General features: G+C 39.3%; 1 protein-coding gene across 1 annotated transcript in view; it reads right to left on the bottom strand.

Moving 5' to 3' along the window:
- The window catches only part of LOC123518820 (coiled-coil domain-containing protein 137-like), a 44590-nt gene extending 33615 nt beyond the window's left edge, over window positions 1-10975 (bottom strand). Inside the window, exons 1-4 of the mRNA XM_045279849.1 lie at window positions 10669-10975; window positions 7367-7546; window positions 4619-4742; window positions 3362-3532 (exon numbers count right to left, since the gene is read on the bottom strand). Of these exons, the coding sequence (XP_045135784.1) occupies window positions 3362-3532; window positions 4619-4742; window positions 7367-7546; window positions 10669-10745 (552 nt within the window). The 5' untranslated portion in view covers window positions 10746-10975. The remainder of the gene's footprint in view (window positions 1-3361; window positions 3533-4618; window positions 4743-7366; window positions 7547-10668) is intronic.
- Window positions 10976-14125: the final 3150 nt, after the last annotated feature.

Raw genomic sequence — 14125 nt, 5'->3', positions numbered from 1 at the left:
CTCTCCCTTCACTGACCACCCTGGTGAACTAGCCTCCAACTTTGCAATCCTCCATGACCTAGAGCAACTGGTGCAGCACCCTACTCATATTCCTAACCGTCTTGGAGACACGCACAACATTCTTGATCTCTTCCTCACCTCTAACCCTTCTGCTTATGCTGTCACCCTTTCATCTCCGTTGGGCTCCTCCGATCACAATCTCATTTCTGTATCTTGTCCTATTTTTCCAATCCCTCCGCAGGATCCCCAAAGCGAAGGTGCCTCTGGCGTTTTGCCTCTGCCAGTTGGGGGGACCTGAGGAGGTATTATGCTGATTTTCCCTGGAATGATTATTGCTTCTGTGTCAGAGACCCTTCTCTTTGTGCTGAACGCATAACAGAGGTGCTAGTATCTGGCATGGAGGCGTACATTCCTCATTCTTTTTCTCAACCTAAACCTTCTAAACCTTGGTTTAACTCAGCCTGTTCTCGTGCTATACATGATAGAGAGGTTGCCCAAAAAAGTATTTGAGCCTTCCATCTCCTGAATCTCATGCACTTTATATCTCTGCCCGGAATCATGCCAAGTCTGTTCTTCAACTTGCCAAACACTCTTTCATAAATAGGAAATGTCAAAATCTTTCAAACTCAAACTCTCCTCGTGACTTCTGGCATCTAGCCAAAAACATCTCAAATAACTTCACTTCTTCATCTTTCCCTCCTTTATTTCATCCTGATGGCACCACTGCCATCTCTTCTGTCTCTAAAGCTGAACTCTTTTCTCAAACCTTTGCTCACAACTCCACCTTGGACGATTCTGGGCTTGTCCTCCCTCTCCTCCTCCCTCTGACTATTTCATGTCTACAATCAAAATTCTTCGTAATGATGTTTTCCATGCCCTTGCTGGCCTAAACCCTCGGAAGGCTTATGGACCTGATGGGGTCCCTCCTATTGTTCTCAAAAACTGTGCTTCTGTGCTTGCACCTTGCCTGGCCAAACTCTTCCAACTTTGTCTATCGACTTCTACCTTTCCTTCCTGCTGGAAGTTCGCCTACATTCAGCCTGTTCCTAAAAGGGTGACCGTTCTAACCCCTCAAACTACCGTCCTATAGCTTTAATCTCTTGCTTGTCTAAAGTTTTTGAATCTATCCTGAATAGGAAGATTCTCAAACATCTGTCACTTCACAATCTTCTGTCTGATCGCCAGTATGGCTTCCGTCAAGGTCGCTCTACTGGTGATCTTCTGGCTTTCCTTACTGAGTCTTGGTCATCCTCTTTTAGAGATTTCGGTGAAACTTTTGCTGTTGCGTTAGACATATCAAAAGCTTTTGATAGAGTCTGGCATAAAGCTTTGATTTCAAAACTGCCCTCTTACGGCTTCTATCCTTCTCTCTGCAACTTTATCTCAAGTTTCCTTTCCGACCGCTCTATTGCTGCTGTGGTAGACGGCTACTGTTCTTCTCCTAAACCTATTAATAGTGGTGTTCCTCAGGGTTCTGTCCTGTCACCCACTCTCTTTCTATTATTCATTAATGACCTTCTTAACCAAACTTCTTGCCCTATCCACTCCTACGCTGATGATACCACCCTACATCTTTCCACGTTCTTTCAGAGACGTCCAACCCTTCAGGAAATCAACAGATCACGCGGGACGCCACGGAACGCCTGACTTCCGATCTTTCTAAAATTTCCGATTGGGGCAGAGAAAATCTAGTAGTTTTCAATGCCTCAAAACTCAATTCCTCCATCTATCAACTCGACACAACCTTCCAGACAACTATCCCTCTTCTTCAATGACACTCAACTGTCTCCTCTTCCACAATGAATATCCTCGGTCTGTCCTTTGCTCATAATCTTAACTGGAAACTTCACATCTCATCTCTTGCTAAAACAGCTTCTATGAAGTTAGGTGTTCTGAGGCGTCTCCGCCAGTTTTTCTCGCCCTCCAACTGCTTACTCTGTATAAGGGCCTTATCCGTCCCTGTATGGAGTACTCTTCGCATGTTTGGGGGTTCCAGTCACACAGCTTTGCTTGATAGGGTGGAATCGAAAGCTCTTCGTCTCATCAACTCCCTCCTCTGACTAACTGTCTTCAGTCTCTTTCTCACCGCCGAAATGTTGCATCCCTTTCTATATTTTATCGCTATTTTCATGGTAACTGTTCTACTGATCTTGCTAACTGCATGCCTCCCTCCTCCTGCGGCCATGCTGCACAAGGCTTTCTTCTTCCTCTCATCCCTATTCTGTCCAACTCTCTAATGCAAGAGTTAACCAGTATGCTCAATCATTCATCCCTTTCACTGGTAAACTCTGGAACTCCCTCCCTGCATCTGTATTTCCAAATTCCTACAACTTGTCTTCTTTTAAGAGGGAGGTATCGAGGCATTTGCTTCCCTAATTCTGGCTGACGGTTTTGGCACTTTTTGTACTCTTTGGAGAGCCAGCGCTCAAGTGGGCTTCTTTCTAACTTTCTTTTTTTTGCCCTTGGCTGGCCCTCTTCCCTACGTAAAAAAAAAAAAAAAAAAAAAACTGGGTCGGAAATCATTATGTCATCAAAAGATAAGATGGTAGAATATTCTGCCAAATACTGTGTGAATGCATCATCAAGTAAAAGTGATAAAGGTACACCAAGGAAAAATGTAAGGAGTGGAAAAGATGATGCCGTTATGAAGTGGTATGTACAGCAGTGATCGGTGGGGATCAATGCCCATGGGTATTGAAATCCTTACAGCAGTTAGGAAGCTGATACAGAAATTGATATAGAGTTTCAAGGGGGAGCAATGGATGGATGTGGCAATTCCACAATCGACACAGACTTTTTAATGCTACAGTGCAGAGTGAAGCTGGCACTGCAGATAGAGACAGCATCACATAACACGGCTGAATGTTGTGGTAGTGCACTGTGCTTCACGTCTATGATTTTTTTTTTTTCACTCGGCTATTACTGTTAGGCTAATATTAGTTAATTTAGATTAAGTTTGTTTTGGTTTTGTTGGTCAGTGAAATCAAAATTGACTAAATTTGCATTTCCTAAAAGTAAGGAGACAAGCTCCCATATTTGGCAAAACAAAGGACCCATTTGTTCTATCCAGACTGGTGCCTGCACCATTTTGTCTAGAAAAATGAGGGTTGAGTGTAGTTACCAAGCAGCCTTGAAAGAACTAAGAGGTCTGTTGCTGTTTGGCTTTCTTTTGTATTCCTTTATAGACAGAAGATTGTGAAGTGATAAATAACAAATAATATTCTTGTCGAGGATAGATTAAGAAAACTTTATGTAGGCAGGAAATTAAGGCAATAGGTGATGTACTACTGTATTCAAGGTTTACCTTTCTCAGAATTAAAATGAAGCATTTGAAAACTATACTTTAAGCCAGACAACTCACCCGCCTCGCAGCCTTCTTTCTCTCTTCTCGCTCAGCAAGGTCTTTCTTTTCTTTGTCAGATAGCAGTGGATCAATCTTCTCTTGGTGCTTGACAGCAACAACCTGACCTTGCTCATTACGACACACCTCCACTTTGAACTTCTTCTCAAATTCAGCTTCCTTCATTATCTCCTGCAAAAGACTGAGGTATTACATGCTGTTCTATCAAGTCATCACTAACTTGTAATGAGTTCCCTCTTCATTCTTGTAATACGATGCCAAAATAAAGCACTTCATTAATTTTGTATCACCCTGACGTCAGCTATCAATACATACAAGAAGACTCTTTATTTGCCCTTTAACTCTGAAGTTTAAGAAGTCTTCACAAAAAGTAAAACAAAAAATATAAAGTATTATGACATAATAAAACTACTTCAAGCTTCCTGTAAGTACATACATATAAAGGAATGACAGCCTGGTAGTGGAAGTGTTAGTGTGCTCACCTCACAGCCAAGAGGCTTCAATGACACTAAATTGTTCCCCCATCTTCAATACACAAACATCGTTAGTCTCTTCTTTACTCACAATCTAAACTGGAAATTCTCATATCTAGCTAAAACAGCTTTTATGAAGCTAGGCATTCTGAGTCATTTCCACCAGTTTTTCTCACTCCTACCCCAACTGCTATTTTATACAGGAGTTTCATCTGTTCATGTATGGTGTAAGTTTCACATGAATGAGGGTTTTGTATTTTGGATATCCACTGAAAGGCTTATGCTGTCTTGCTGGATTTCATTCCTTCTTGTTAAATGAACAACTCTACAATAATGCCTATGAGTTTCAGACCAAAAGACAATTATTCATGGAAATAATTCAAGATATACAACTTGTAACAAAAGTAAGCAAGTCTTATCACTGCATGTGCATTGAATAAAATTGGTTGGAATAGTCAGAGGTCCAGTAACCTTCCGTACCCATTTTCACCATGCTTTGTAATTGCTCTCCATCTTTACTCCTCTTACATATCAAATGTCATGTAATGATTGAAATAATAAGTTTGAGACTTAAATAATCATTTACTGTATAGAATGGAAATTAATAAATATTAAAGAAGTTCAGGGAAATCCTGCAACAATAATATTTACTACATGGAAATCAAGCATAAGGGATTCTCTTTACAAAGTCACTTTCTTCAGGAAGGATCTGAAAACAATGTCAAGTAATGCCAGATGAATGTTATAGAATATGAACAGAACCTTATCATTTCTGCCTACTCACATGTGTCACTCTGTCAACTCTCTTCAGGAATTTCTTGTAAGTCTCCCTTGGGTGTTGCTGCAGCAATGGCACTAACTTTGTTGGACGAGTCATACCGTGCAGTTCCTTCTCACGATCTACGTACCTGGAAATATCACACAAATGACTGGCAAAGGTAACATAAGGAATTCAGTCTGAAGCAGGAATATCATAGACAGCTCTTTAGCATTTTGACTAAAGATCTCCAGAAAATAATACAAACATACAAAGGAGGGAAGTAAGTGCGTGTGTGTATTTACCTAGTTGTAGTTTTACAGGGCATGGGCTTTATGCTCATGTGGCCCCGCCTCCATATCTACCTTATCCAATTTTTCTTTAAAACTAAGCACACTCGTTGCTGACACCACTTCTTCACTCAAACTCAAACTATGTGTGTGTGTGTGTGTGTGTTTTCTTACATAAAAACACAAACACAAGACACATACACACACACACACACACACTTACATATACCCTAACCACATTACACTAGCTTCATGGATCACTATTCTGTGCTGCATTAATAACCATTAATCACCAGTGTGACAGTCAACTCTATCTTTCTGCAATTTCTAAGGTTAAATTCAAAGCTGGGCACCATGATGAAAAGTTATTGCAACAATAGATAAATCAATAACAAGAACCTTATCAGCAATAACAAATATAAAAAATTGGTAATATATAGAAATATATTGCACGTTAACTGATAAATCAATAAATCCAAAATTCTGATACTAGCAATAACAATACTGATATTTCAAATAAAAGATTAATAAATCCTACATTTCATTTTCATGTCTATCATTTAAAAAATTGAAAAATTAATTCAATATTTATCCTGTCTTTTTCTTATGGAAAAATACTGTTTTAGGTAAAATAACTACATTTGGTTTTAAAATTCCAAAACTTCTACATACTTGTGTTCCCAAAATAAAATAAAACCATTGCATCAGTCATCATTCCTTCTCTTATATATTATTTTCCCTTCATAACAAATCACCATGTGTTCCTCTTCTTTCCTCTCTCTCCTTCTCTGTCTAGGCACACGTGTATTCCTGATATAGCTAACCACTTCTTCTTTCTCTCCCTTGAGATCATGATTCCCCTTGGGACCTCACCCCCCCCTCAGGTCACATTCATTGATCAAAACATATCTATTTCAGGTCTCTGTTTTTCCCTTCTTGATCGTTCATTTTGCATAAATACACTCCCTGCATTCTCATTCTCTCTCTTGGTCTATCACTGAGACTCACCCATGTTACTCTCATTCACTCACGCTATCAGACTCGGCAATACTCACTCACCCTCTCTCAGCACACTCATCAGCAGCACTCACTCGTCACCTGATCATGCCCACTCAGGTTATCTACTGTCAAGTTGTGCTGTGAAATTCAAGTGCTGTAATATCTTAAACACAATCAAGAACATCTGGAGTGTTTATCCAAATCCCCATGATTCGTAACACAGTGATAAACCACCAAATACCCACACATATCCATTCTTTGTCTCCAGCCACAGCTACCAACAATCTACCAGTGCAATACAGTGGCAAGCAGCATTCTTCATCCAGTAGAAAATGGTAACAGCGGTAAGCATCACCAACCAACACAGTGGCGGCCGCGAGTATCAACTAATACACTATTGATTATCGCTAGTTTGGAAAGAAAGGCACACCAATAATTAAGGACATGGGAAAAATTGGGTTACTAAATTAATGATAATCCAGTATCATCATTGCAATAATTCATCACAATAACATCCACCTATGGTTAAATCCCATTTGTCCTCTACAATTCCACTCCAATATCCTATCTAAAGGAGAGAGAGAGAGAGAGAGAGAGAGAGAGAGAGAGAGAGAGAGAGAGAGAGAGAGAGAGAGAGAGAGAGAGAGAGAGAGAGAGAGAGAGCAAAAAGGGTGTCACGACCCCATATCACCCGATAGATACAAGCGCTTCATTATGTCTGTAGTCCTATAGTTAGCATCTTTTAGTGTAAACATACACTGTCATCGCACTACCCCCAAAAACCTCCACCATCTCCACAACATCACATATCCTCAATATCATCTCCTCTTAATTTCTCTCTTTATAAATTTCTTCTCTCATTCCTTTCATATCATGAAGCCCCAGGTGACAATATCCTCTCCATTGGAGGAACAAACCACACCTATAGGCATCCTAGCTTGCCCTTTCTCATGCACGCTGCAAGAAAGTTGTCACCATATACTACATAACCAATCCATTCCCTGAGACCATTTCTTTTTCCCATTCTTTCTTGTATTTTTCTTTCCATATTTTGCTCACCTGCCAATTTTTAACTCTAGCACTCACCCAAGCTACTTTAGGTCCACTACTGAGCACAACAAAGGACAAACTGTGTCTGGCAAGTAGCAGATGACAGCCTCTTCAGAGAGGCTGAATGAGGAGTGAACTTGTAAGGTGTGGTATAACCCACAGGTCAGTTGATTATCTCAAGAGATATTAGTAGGGTGAAACCTTGATGGGAGGTCAGGCCAAGGCCCTAATGAGGTCAAATTTCTATTGTGATAATCCTTCTTGAGGATTATCACCGAGTGCTTATGTATCAAGTGTTTCTGAAATTTGAAGCTAACCAGCCAAATATGCTGTGACTTTATATGCAAAAAAAAAACTCTCCTCAGAAACAGCCTAAATGGTTGGGCAATCTGCAGACCTGGCAACTCTAAGGTAGAGCTTCACTGTAAAAACTTACTTTCTGCCATCAATAAGAGTATGATTTAGCAATTTCCCATTCTTCTTCTTCTTCTTCTTCTTCATGGGCACATCCTTCCTGTTAATGATTTTGTTGTTGAAGTTAGCGATGCTCTGTAGGCGCCTTGGTATCTCCTGAGACTCTGTGGAATCCGGCTTGGCATTGAGCTTGTTTTTTATCCTGAAGATTGAACACAAAATATCAATTACATGTTGAGCATTATGAGAGAGAGAGAGAGAGAGAGAGAGAGAGAGAGAGAGAGAGAGAGAGAGAGAGAGAGAGAGAGAGAGAGAGAGAGAGAGAGAGAGAGAGAGAGAGAGAGAGAATTTGGTTTTCCAGATCCTTCATAATAGTTCACCAATCTTTTCCATTCCCTTCACTTGGTATGAATGCATTTCCTTAAACAAGGGAGTGTTGTGTTCAGCTAACTTTCTAATGTTTATTACATACCACACATAATCTGCTCAAAGTTAACTTACATAACATGGCCAACTCATCTAATCATGTCTGAAACATATATATCAACTTATCTGAGTATAAGCATATATATTGCGAGTTATCAAAAAAGTCAGCTGAAGGTGATAAATTGAGAATACTGAACTTAGATCAGGAATGTCCACAAAGGATCATGATGTGAGCAATACAGAAATGGGTGTTCTATATAATGCTAAGTAAATATCAAGACCGGCCATGCAGCTCTATTACCCATTGTTTTCTGTTCCTTTTCTCCTACAGTCTTGGGAACCTGGTGGGAAGATGAGTTTTTCAGGTGTGGCAACCCAAATTTCACCTCCTACCACCAAAAGTAAGTAGGGAGCTGCTGCTGGTACTGTTAATAATGGGCACTATATTTGAGACTAGCTACAAAAAAAAAAAAAATCTCCATTAATCTGTGGTCAAATTTTTTTCAGAAGTCTGTAGTCTATATCTACTTAGGGACACTAATCTAACCTACCTTAGGTTAGGATAGGTTACATAATGCTATGTTAGATTAATGTCCATCAGCAAATTAAAAGGTAATGATAAGTTAGTGTTCATCATCAAATGGGCAGCCATTCACAAACAATGCATTCATATGTAACAATAAATAATTTTGGAATAATTAAGGTAAAGGGTATCTAATAGTTTGAGCAAAATGAGAGATGTTTGGGCACGTGTTGACTACAAATGTTACACCAGTGTGGGACAGGAACAACCAACAACACTGGTGTAGACCTGTGGTCCTAAGCTGCATATGGCAGGTCTGAGTTCCATTTATATATTTTCCTTCCAGCTTGCAGTGTTACCACGTAAGTTACTAGCACCCTAATCTAACTAAACAGAGCAAAACTAAACATAAACTAACTTAACTAAACCTAATTAAATCTAGCTAATAAAACAAAACCAGAAAATGACCCAAAAGAAAACCAATAAAAGTCGCAATGCTTCCAAAATTTTTAAGGATTTATTGGTTTTCTTTTGGCTCATTTACCAGTCTAGTTAGATTGAGCTTAGTTAGGTTAGATCTATTTAGTTTGGGCTGGGTTTATTAGGTTAGGACACTGACAGCAAGAGCATTTGGCAACCTTGTCAGTGTGGTAACACTACAAGGAAGATGCACAAAAGACAACTCAGACCTGCTAGACATGGCTGAAAAGGCTAGGGACCACAAGTTGACAGTAGTGGCCAGCCAACACCCTTACTACCTACTACACATTTCAGCGGTGGACAAACAGTGTTTTTTGCAGATATCTCCTAAACGAATTGTTGGATGAGTATGATATTTCAACACACTACCTTGAACATCCGTTCGTAATTTATGGTTAACATACCACAGTGCTATATGTGTTATGTGAGGAGTTTACTGAGTGATATTATGCCTAATCCAGTCATCATATCAAAGGTGTTATACAGAATCGGACGAGTGTGGGTACTCGTCTAACCCCTCCACCACCACCACCACCCTGAAGAACCCCCAGACCACTCCTTCTCTACCCCAGTATCGCATGACCCTCTTCCCCGCTTCCCTCTTCACCCCTTATTCACACCATCAGCCTTCCACCTTTGATTTTTTTTCCCTATTGTAATTACATACGTCAGTATGTACATACATATCATACATTAATGATATTATTTAATACAATTGCTGGTATATGTGGACATGAAAACCAGAGTGGGTCAAACGACCGTGAAAGCAATAGCTAATTCCGCTGTTAATGGCCGTATAGCTGGATAATAAGCAACGTATCTAACAACAAAATAATATTATATATAAACTGGACCACTTTTATGATCAATAGGTAGACAGTACGCAATAAGAGTATCAACTTTTCCTAACAGTAGAAGGTCCAGGTCACAGGTAATTCCAGCACATCATGTTCACATGGTTGACCATAACGACTGCAAACATGGCTCTTCTATATACTACACGTAAACGTGCTGTTGTACAGTAATTATCAACGTGAACCACTTCTTGCCTTCATGAAATTGTACCATACTCGTTAATAATCATATCTATACATACACACTTACAGAACATTATAATGTATAAATACAGTGGTGGGAGAAGTAGGGAGGGACACAGGAGTGAGGGAGGCGAGGAGCTAGGGAGAGGAGAGGAGGGATAAAGAGGGCGAGAACTTCCGAGACGGGGGAGACGTAGTAGTGGTTAGGAATGGTTTGGGTGGGTGTGTGGGGGGCCACACTTTCATTCGAATGCGTCAACATGACTCGTCGGCTTTGTGTTATTTTTCACGAGTAAACTCCTCACATAGCACATATAGCACTGTGGTATGTTAACCATAAATTACGAACGGATGTTCAAGGTAGTGTGTTGAAATATCATACTCATCCAACGATTCGTTTAGGAGATATCTGCAAAAAACACCGTTTGTCCACTGCTGAAATGTATAGTAGTTGGTCCAATTCCACTAGTGTCTGCAATCCCACAGATCAATTGGCAAGTCTGTCTGGGACAATAAAAATAACAGATGGCTACCATAACTTTCCTCAGACCTAACTAAACCAACAAAAGTCAGGTCATTGGTTTAGGCTCTGAGGCACTGGGCATAAAATGTTGAAGGTATGGAATACTTACACTATTCGCAAATATTAAAGAGATGCACTTACACATTATGTTAAAGGTGAGCTGGAACCTAGAGACCAACAAATTGCAGCCGTGTGAAGGCCACCCGTGGGCATTTACGGCCTTCCTATCGTATCTGGCCAGGAATAATAGCAGGAAGCAAACACCCAGCTACACAGAAAAGCAAAAGCCAGGAACAGCGGTCTGTATGCAATCTGTGACTGAGAGACAAACTTACTTATTATAGCGTTCTTCTTGCTGTTTGTACGGATCCTTTACTCCACGGTGCTTCTTTGCAGGGATCTTTCTACCCATTTCTGATAACTTCCGTATAAGCTTGACAAAGTGTGTCCTGAACGCTGCAGAACCCTTGAATCCTCGCCACGTCTGCTACACCTTGTTCTTAAGATGGGGTATGACCGGTTAGTATTTTAGTAGCCTTGTGAGGTAATGGCAAGCGTAAGGTTGACTGCCACAGGTGCCACCATCAGCGTGAGAGCCACGTGCTAGTTTGTTTACATCCCGGGACCGTGTCTTGCGTCGTAACTCGTGAGTTTTAAGGGGATACTACTGTAGTGAGTTTTTATAGTGTTCAACATTGTTTTCTCCAGCAGAAATTATATATCTAACTCATCTTTTTATTAATTTTTATCATGTAAGAAAGCCACTGTCCAACAGTAATAAAGACAGCGATAAAATAAAGCTGACTGAACGATGTGCCAGTTCCAAATAGAGAAGTTAAAAAATAAAAATAATGTTTACTTCATATAAAGGAGAAAAAAATGTGGATTAACCAGAAAAAGGTGATGTATGATTGTGAAAACTAGTTATCTTTTGGATAACAGATATGGACAGAAAATCAGTGAAATAAATCATAAAACCATATAGAGCGAGACCGTGGGAGTAGATAGGAGAGACATGCAGTGGGCAAGATCAGAAAAGCAGTTAACGTGAAAATAGTTATAAAACATAGCGAGAGATTCAATATAATACAGTCATGAGAACCATCAAGTGGGCCTTTTTTTTTTTTTTTTTACATTGTGTTCCCCTAGGCTGGCCTTCTCTCCTACATAAAAAAAAAACACAAAAAGAGAGAGAGAGAGGGGGTACACTGTCAAAGGAGAGGAGTTAATAAGAAGAAATACTTTTATTCTATCCTGCCAAGAGAAGTAGGTAGTGTGATTGGAGTGAACCCTATTCTTCGTTGGGTATTACGTCGAGCGAGAGCAATTAAGGAACACGTCATTACAAAGAATCAATTAATGGGTAGCATGAAATGCTTACAAGGTGGAGAAGAGGCAGGAATAAACCATGAATCATTCAGGTAGAAATTTCAGCAAACCTTTGAGCAAAAAGAGTTTAGCATTAGAGATGGATGGGATGGCAGGAGCTTTATCAGGAATGATTTAGGAGGCAAAAAAAAAAAAATCGAAATATTCTTTAGGTGCGTGGAAGAACACAACGAAAAAGTTAAACAAGAACAAAGAATTTCCTATAATTTATCTATCTATTTATCTATTTTTTCTTGTATATAGGATGGAGGCTAGTAACAGGATAATCTTGGCATGATCTTCCTCACAAATATCAAATGCATGAGATTTATGCAATGGAAGGCTTACCGTTTTGTGGGCCTTCTCTTCACTAAATATATAACAGTAAAAAAGTCTGATTTTTATCAAAGGTTGAAAGATTTAGGATGAAAGAAAGAGCGAGGAATGTATAGCCGCCATATCATATGCAGTCACCTTTGTTATGTGGGTCTCACAATAAAACAGTAGTCGGATTCATTCCAAATAAAAAAAAAAAAATTAGATGAAAAAATAAAACACAAATAGAAAATAAAATCAATTAAATTAACAAAGGCAAAACACCAGAGGTAGGCATATAGGCATGTACAGTTGGTTATGATCATGCATATACCAATCAATGCGCACATACATAACGTACTTACATACATATTTAGTACTTACAAATACATACACAGAAACAAGTGAAATCACACACACACACACACACACACACACGGCGCGCCCTGATGGAGAGGGGACGTGGAAAAACCTGATTATTCAGTAAACAAAAACCAGCAATGATCGCAATTGCCTAGAAATGTGTAGTAGGGAAGCAGGGCTGTGTATTCGTGCAGAGTCCTGTCTCCATACCATAAAGAAAGGATTATAAGAATTAGATATACATGAAAAGCGCGGTCTTGGGTTTCCCTTTGAAGGACAAGGAGGAAACGCGGGAATCGCCCTTCCAAGGATTTACTGAAGACACAAACAGAGAATTGCAAGTGAAAATGCAAATCAGGAAAATGAACCTTATGGAAAGTAGCCTCAGTGATTTAACAGAAAGAGTGATAAACTTAGAAAAGAGGCAACGTGATTTAGAAGAAAACAAAGTGCTGAAAACCCAGTGTGCCGAGCTAAAGGAAAAGATAAAAGATACAGAGTTAGTAAAGAAACAGGAAAATGAAGTTATAGAAATGAAATATTTCGAATGGAAAAAAGAAAGAGGAAGAAAAAATTAGTCTCAAAGAAATGGCAGAGATATTACATAACATCATAGTATGTTCTTGTAAAGAAGGAAAAGTCCCTTTAGACTTTAAAAGGGCAAACATTGTACCAATTTTTAAGGAAGGTAACAAAGAAGAACCACTGAACTACAGACCGGTGTAGCTTACAAGCGTGGTTACAAAATTAGCTGAAAAACTAGTCAAAGACAGATGGATGCAACAGCTGGAAGGCACTTTGGCTTCATAAGTGGAGGATCTTGTGTCACAAACTTACTGAATTTCTACAGTAGAGCAATAAATATAATTCAGGAGTGGAATAGAAGGGCAGACTGTGTCTACCTGGATCTAAAAAAAAAAGCTTTTGATGAAGTACCATATCAAAGATTGCTATGGAAAAATGAAAAACATAGGTGGTTTACTGGGAAAAATACTGGATTAGATAACACACTTCTTAAAGGACAGAGAAATGTGAACAATGATAAAGGTGAAGAATCAAAATGGTGCACAGTTATAAGTGGAGTTCCACAGGGATCGGTTCTGGCCCCTGTAATATTCATAGTGTATATCAATGATATGGTTGATGAGGTGGACAGTTATAAGCTTATTTACAGATGACGGAAAGTTACTAAACGAGTGGTAAATGACATGGACTGTGAAATACTACAAAAAGACTTGAATAAGATACATGAGTGGAAGATACATGAGTGGAGCAAGAAATAAAGAATGAAATGTAATGCAAAAATGTGCAAAGTGATGGAACTAGGGGAAAGCAAAAGAAGACAGACGAGATCTTACACTATGGGAGGGGTAGAAATTCAGAAGGGAAAAGAGGAGAAAGACCTGGGTATTACAATAAATGACAATTTATCACCGGAAAAACACGTCAACAATACAGCTGGGGAAACGTGTTAGTTACAAAGAAAAGTTAATAGGGCATTTACTTATGAAGTGACGATGAAAAAACTGATAGAATACATGATTCATCCTAAACTAGAATTTGTGCACTTATATGGTCACCACACAAGAAAGATAGAAGGAAGACAGAAAGGATTCAAAGAGCTGCAACCAAATGGCTCCACGTTTGAGAAACCTAACATATGAGGACAGATTAAATATATCAAAACTTCCAGCATCGCAACAGAAAAGAAAAAGGAGACCTCATTGCTATATACACGGCATGGAA

The sequence above is a fragment of the Portunus trituberculatus genome, chromosome 44, assembly GCF_017591435.1.
Source record: "Portunus trituberculatus isolate SZX2019 chromosome 44, ASM1759143v1, whole genome shotgun sequence".
Lineage (NCBI taxonomy): Eukaryota > Metazoa > Arthropoda > Malacostraca > Decapoda > Portunidae > Portunus > Portunus trituberculatus.
Note: the sequence above shows the minus strand (reverse complement) of the source record. Positions and strands in the feature narration are given on the sequence as shown.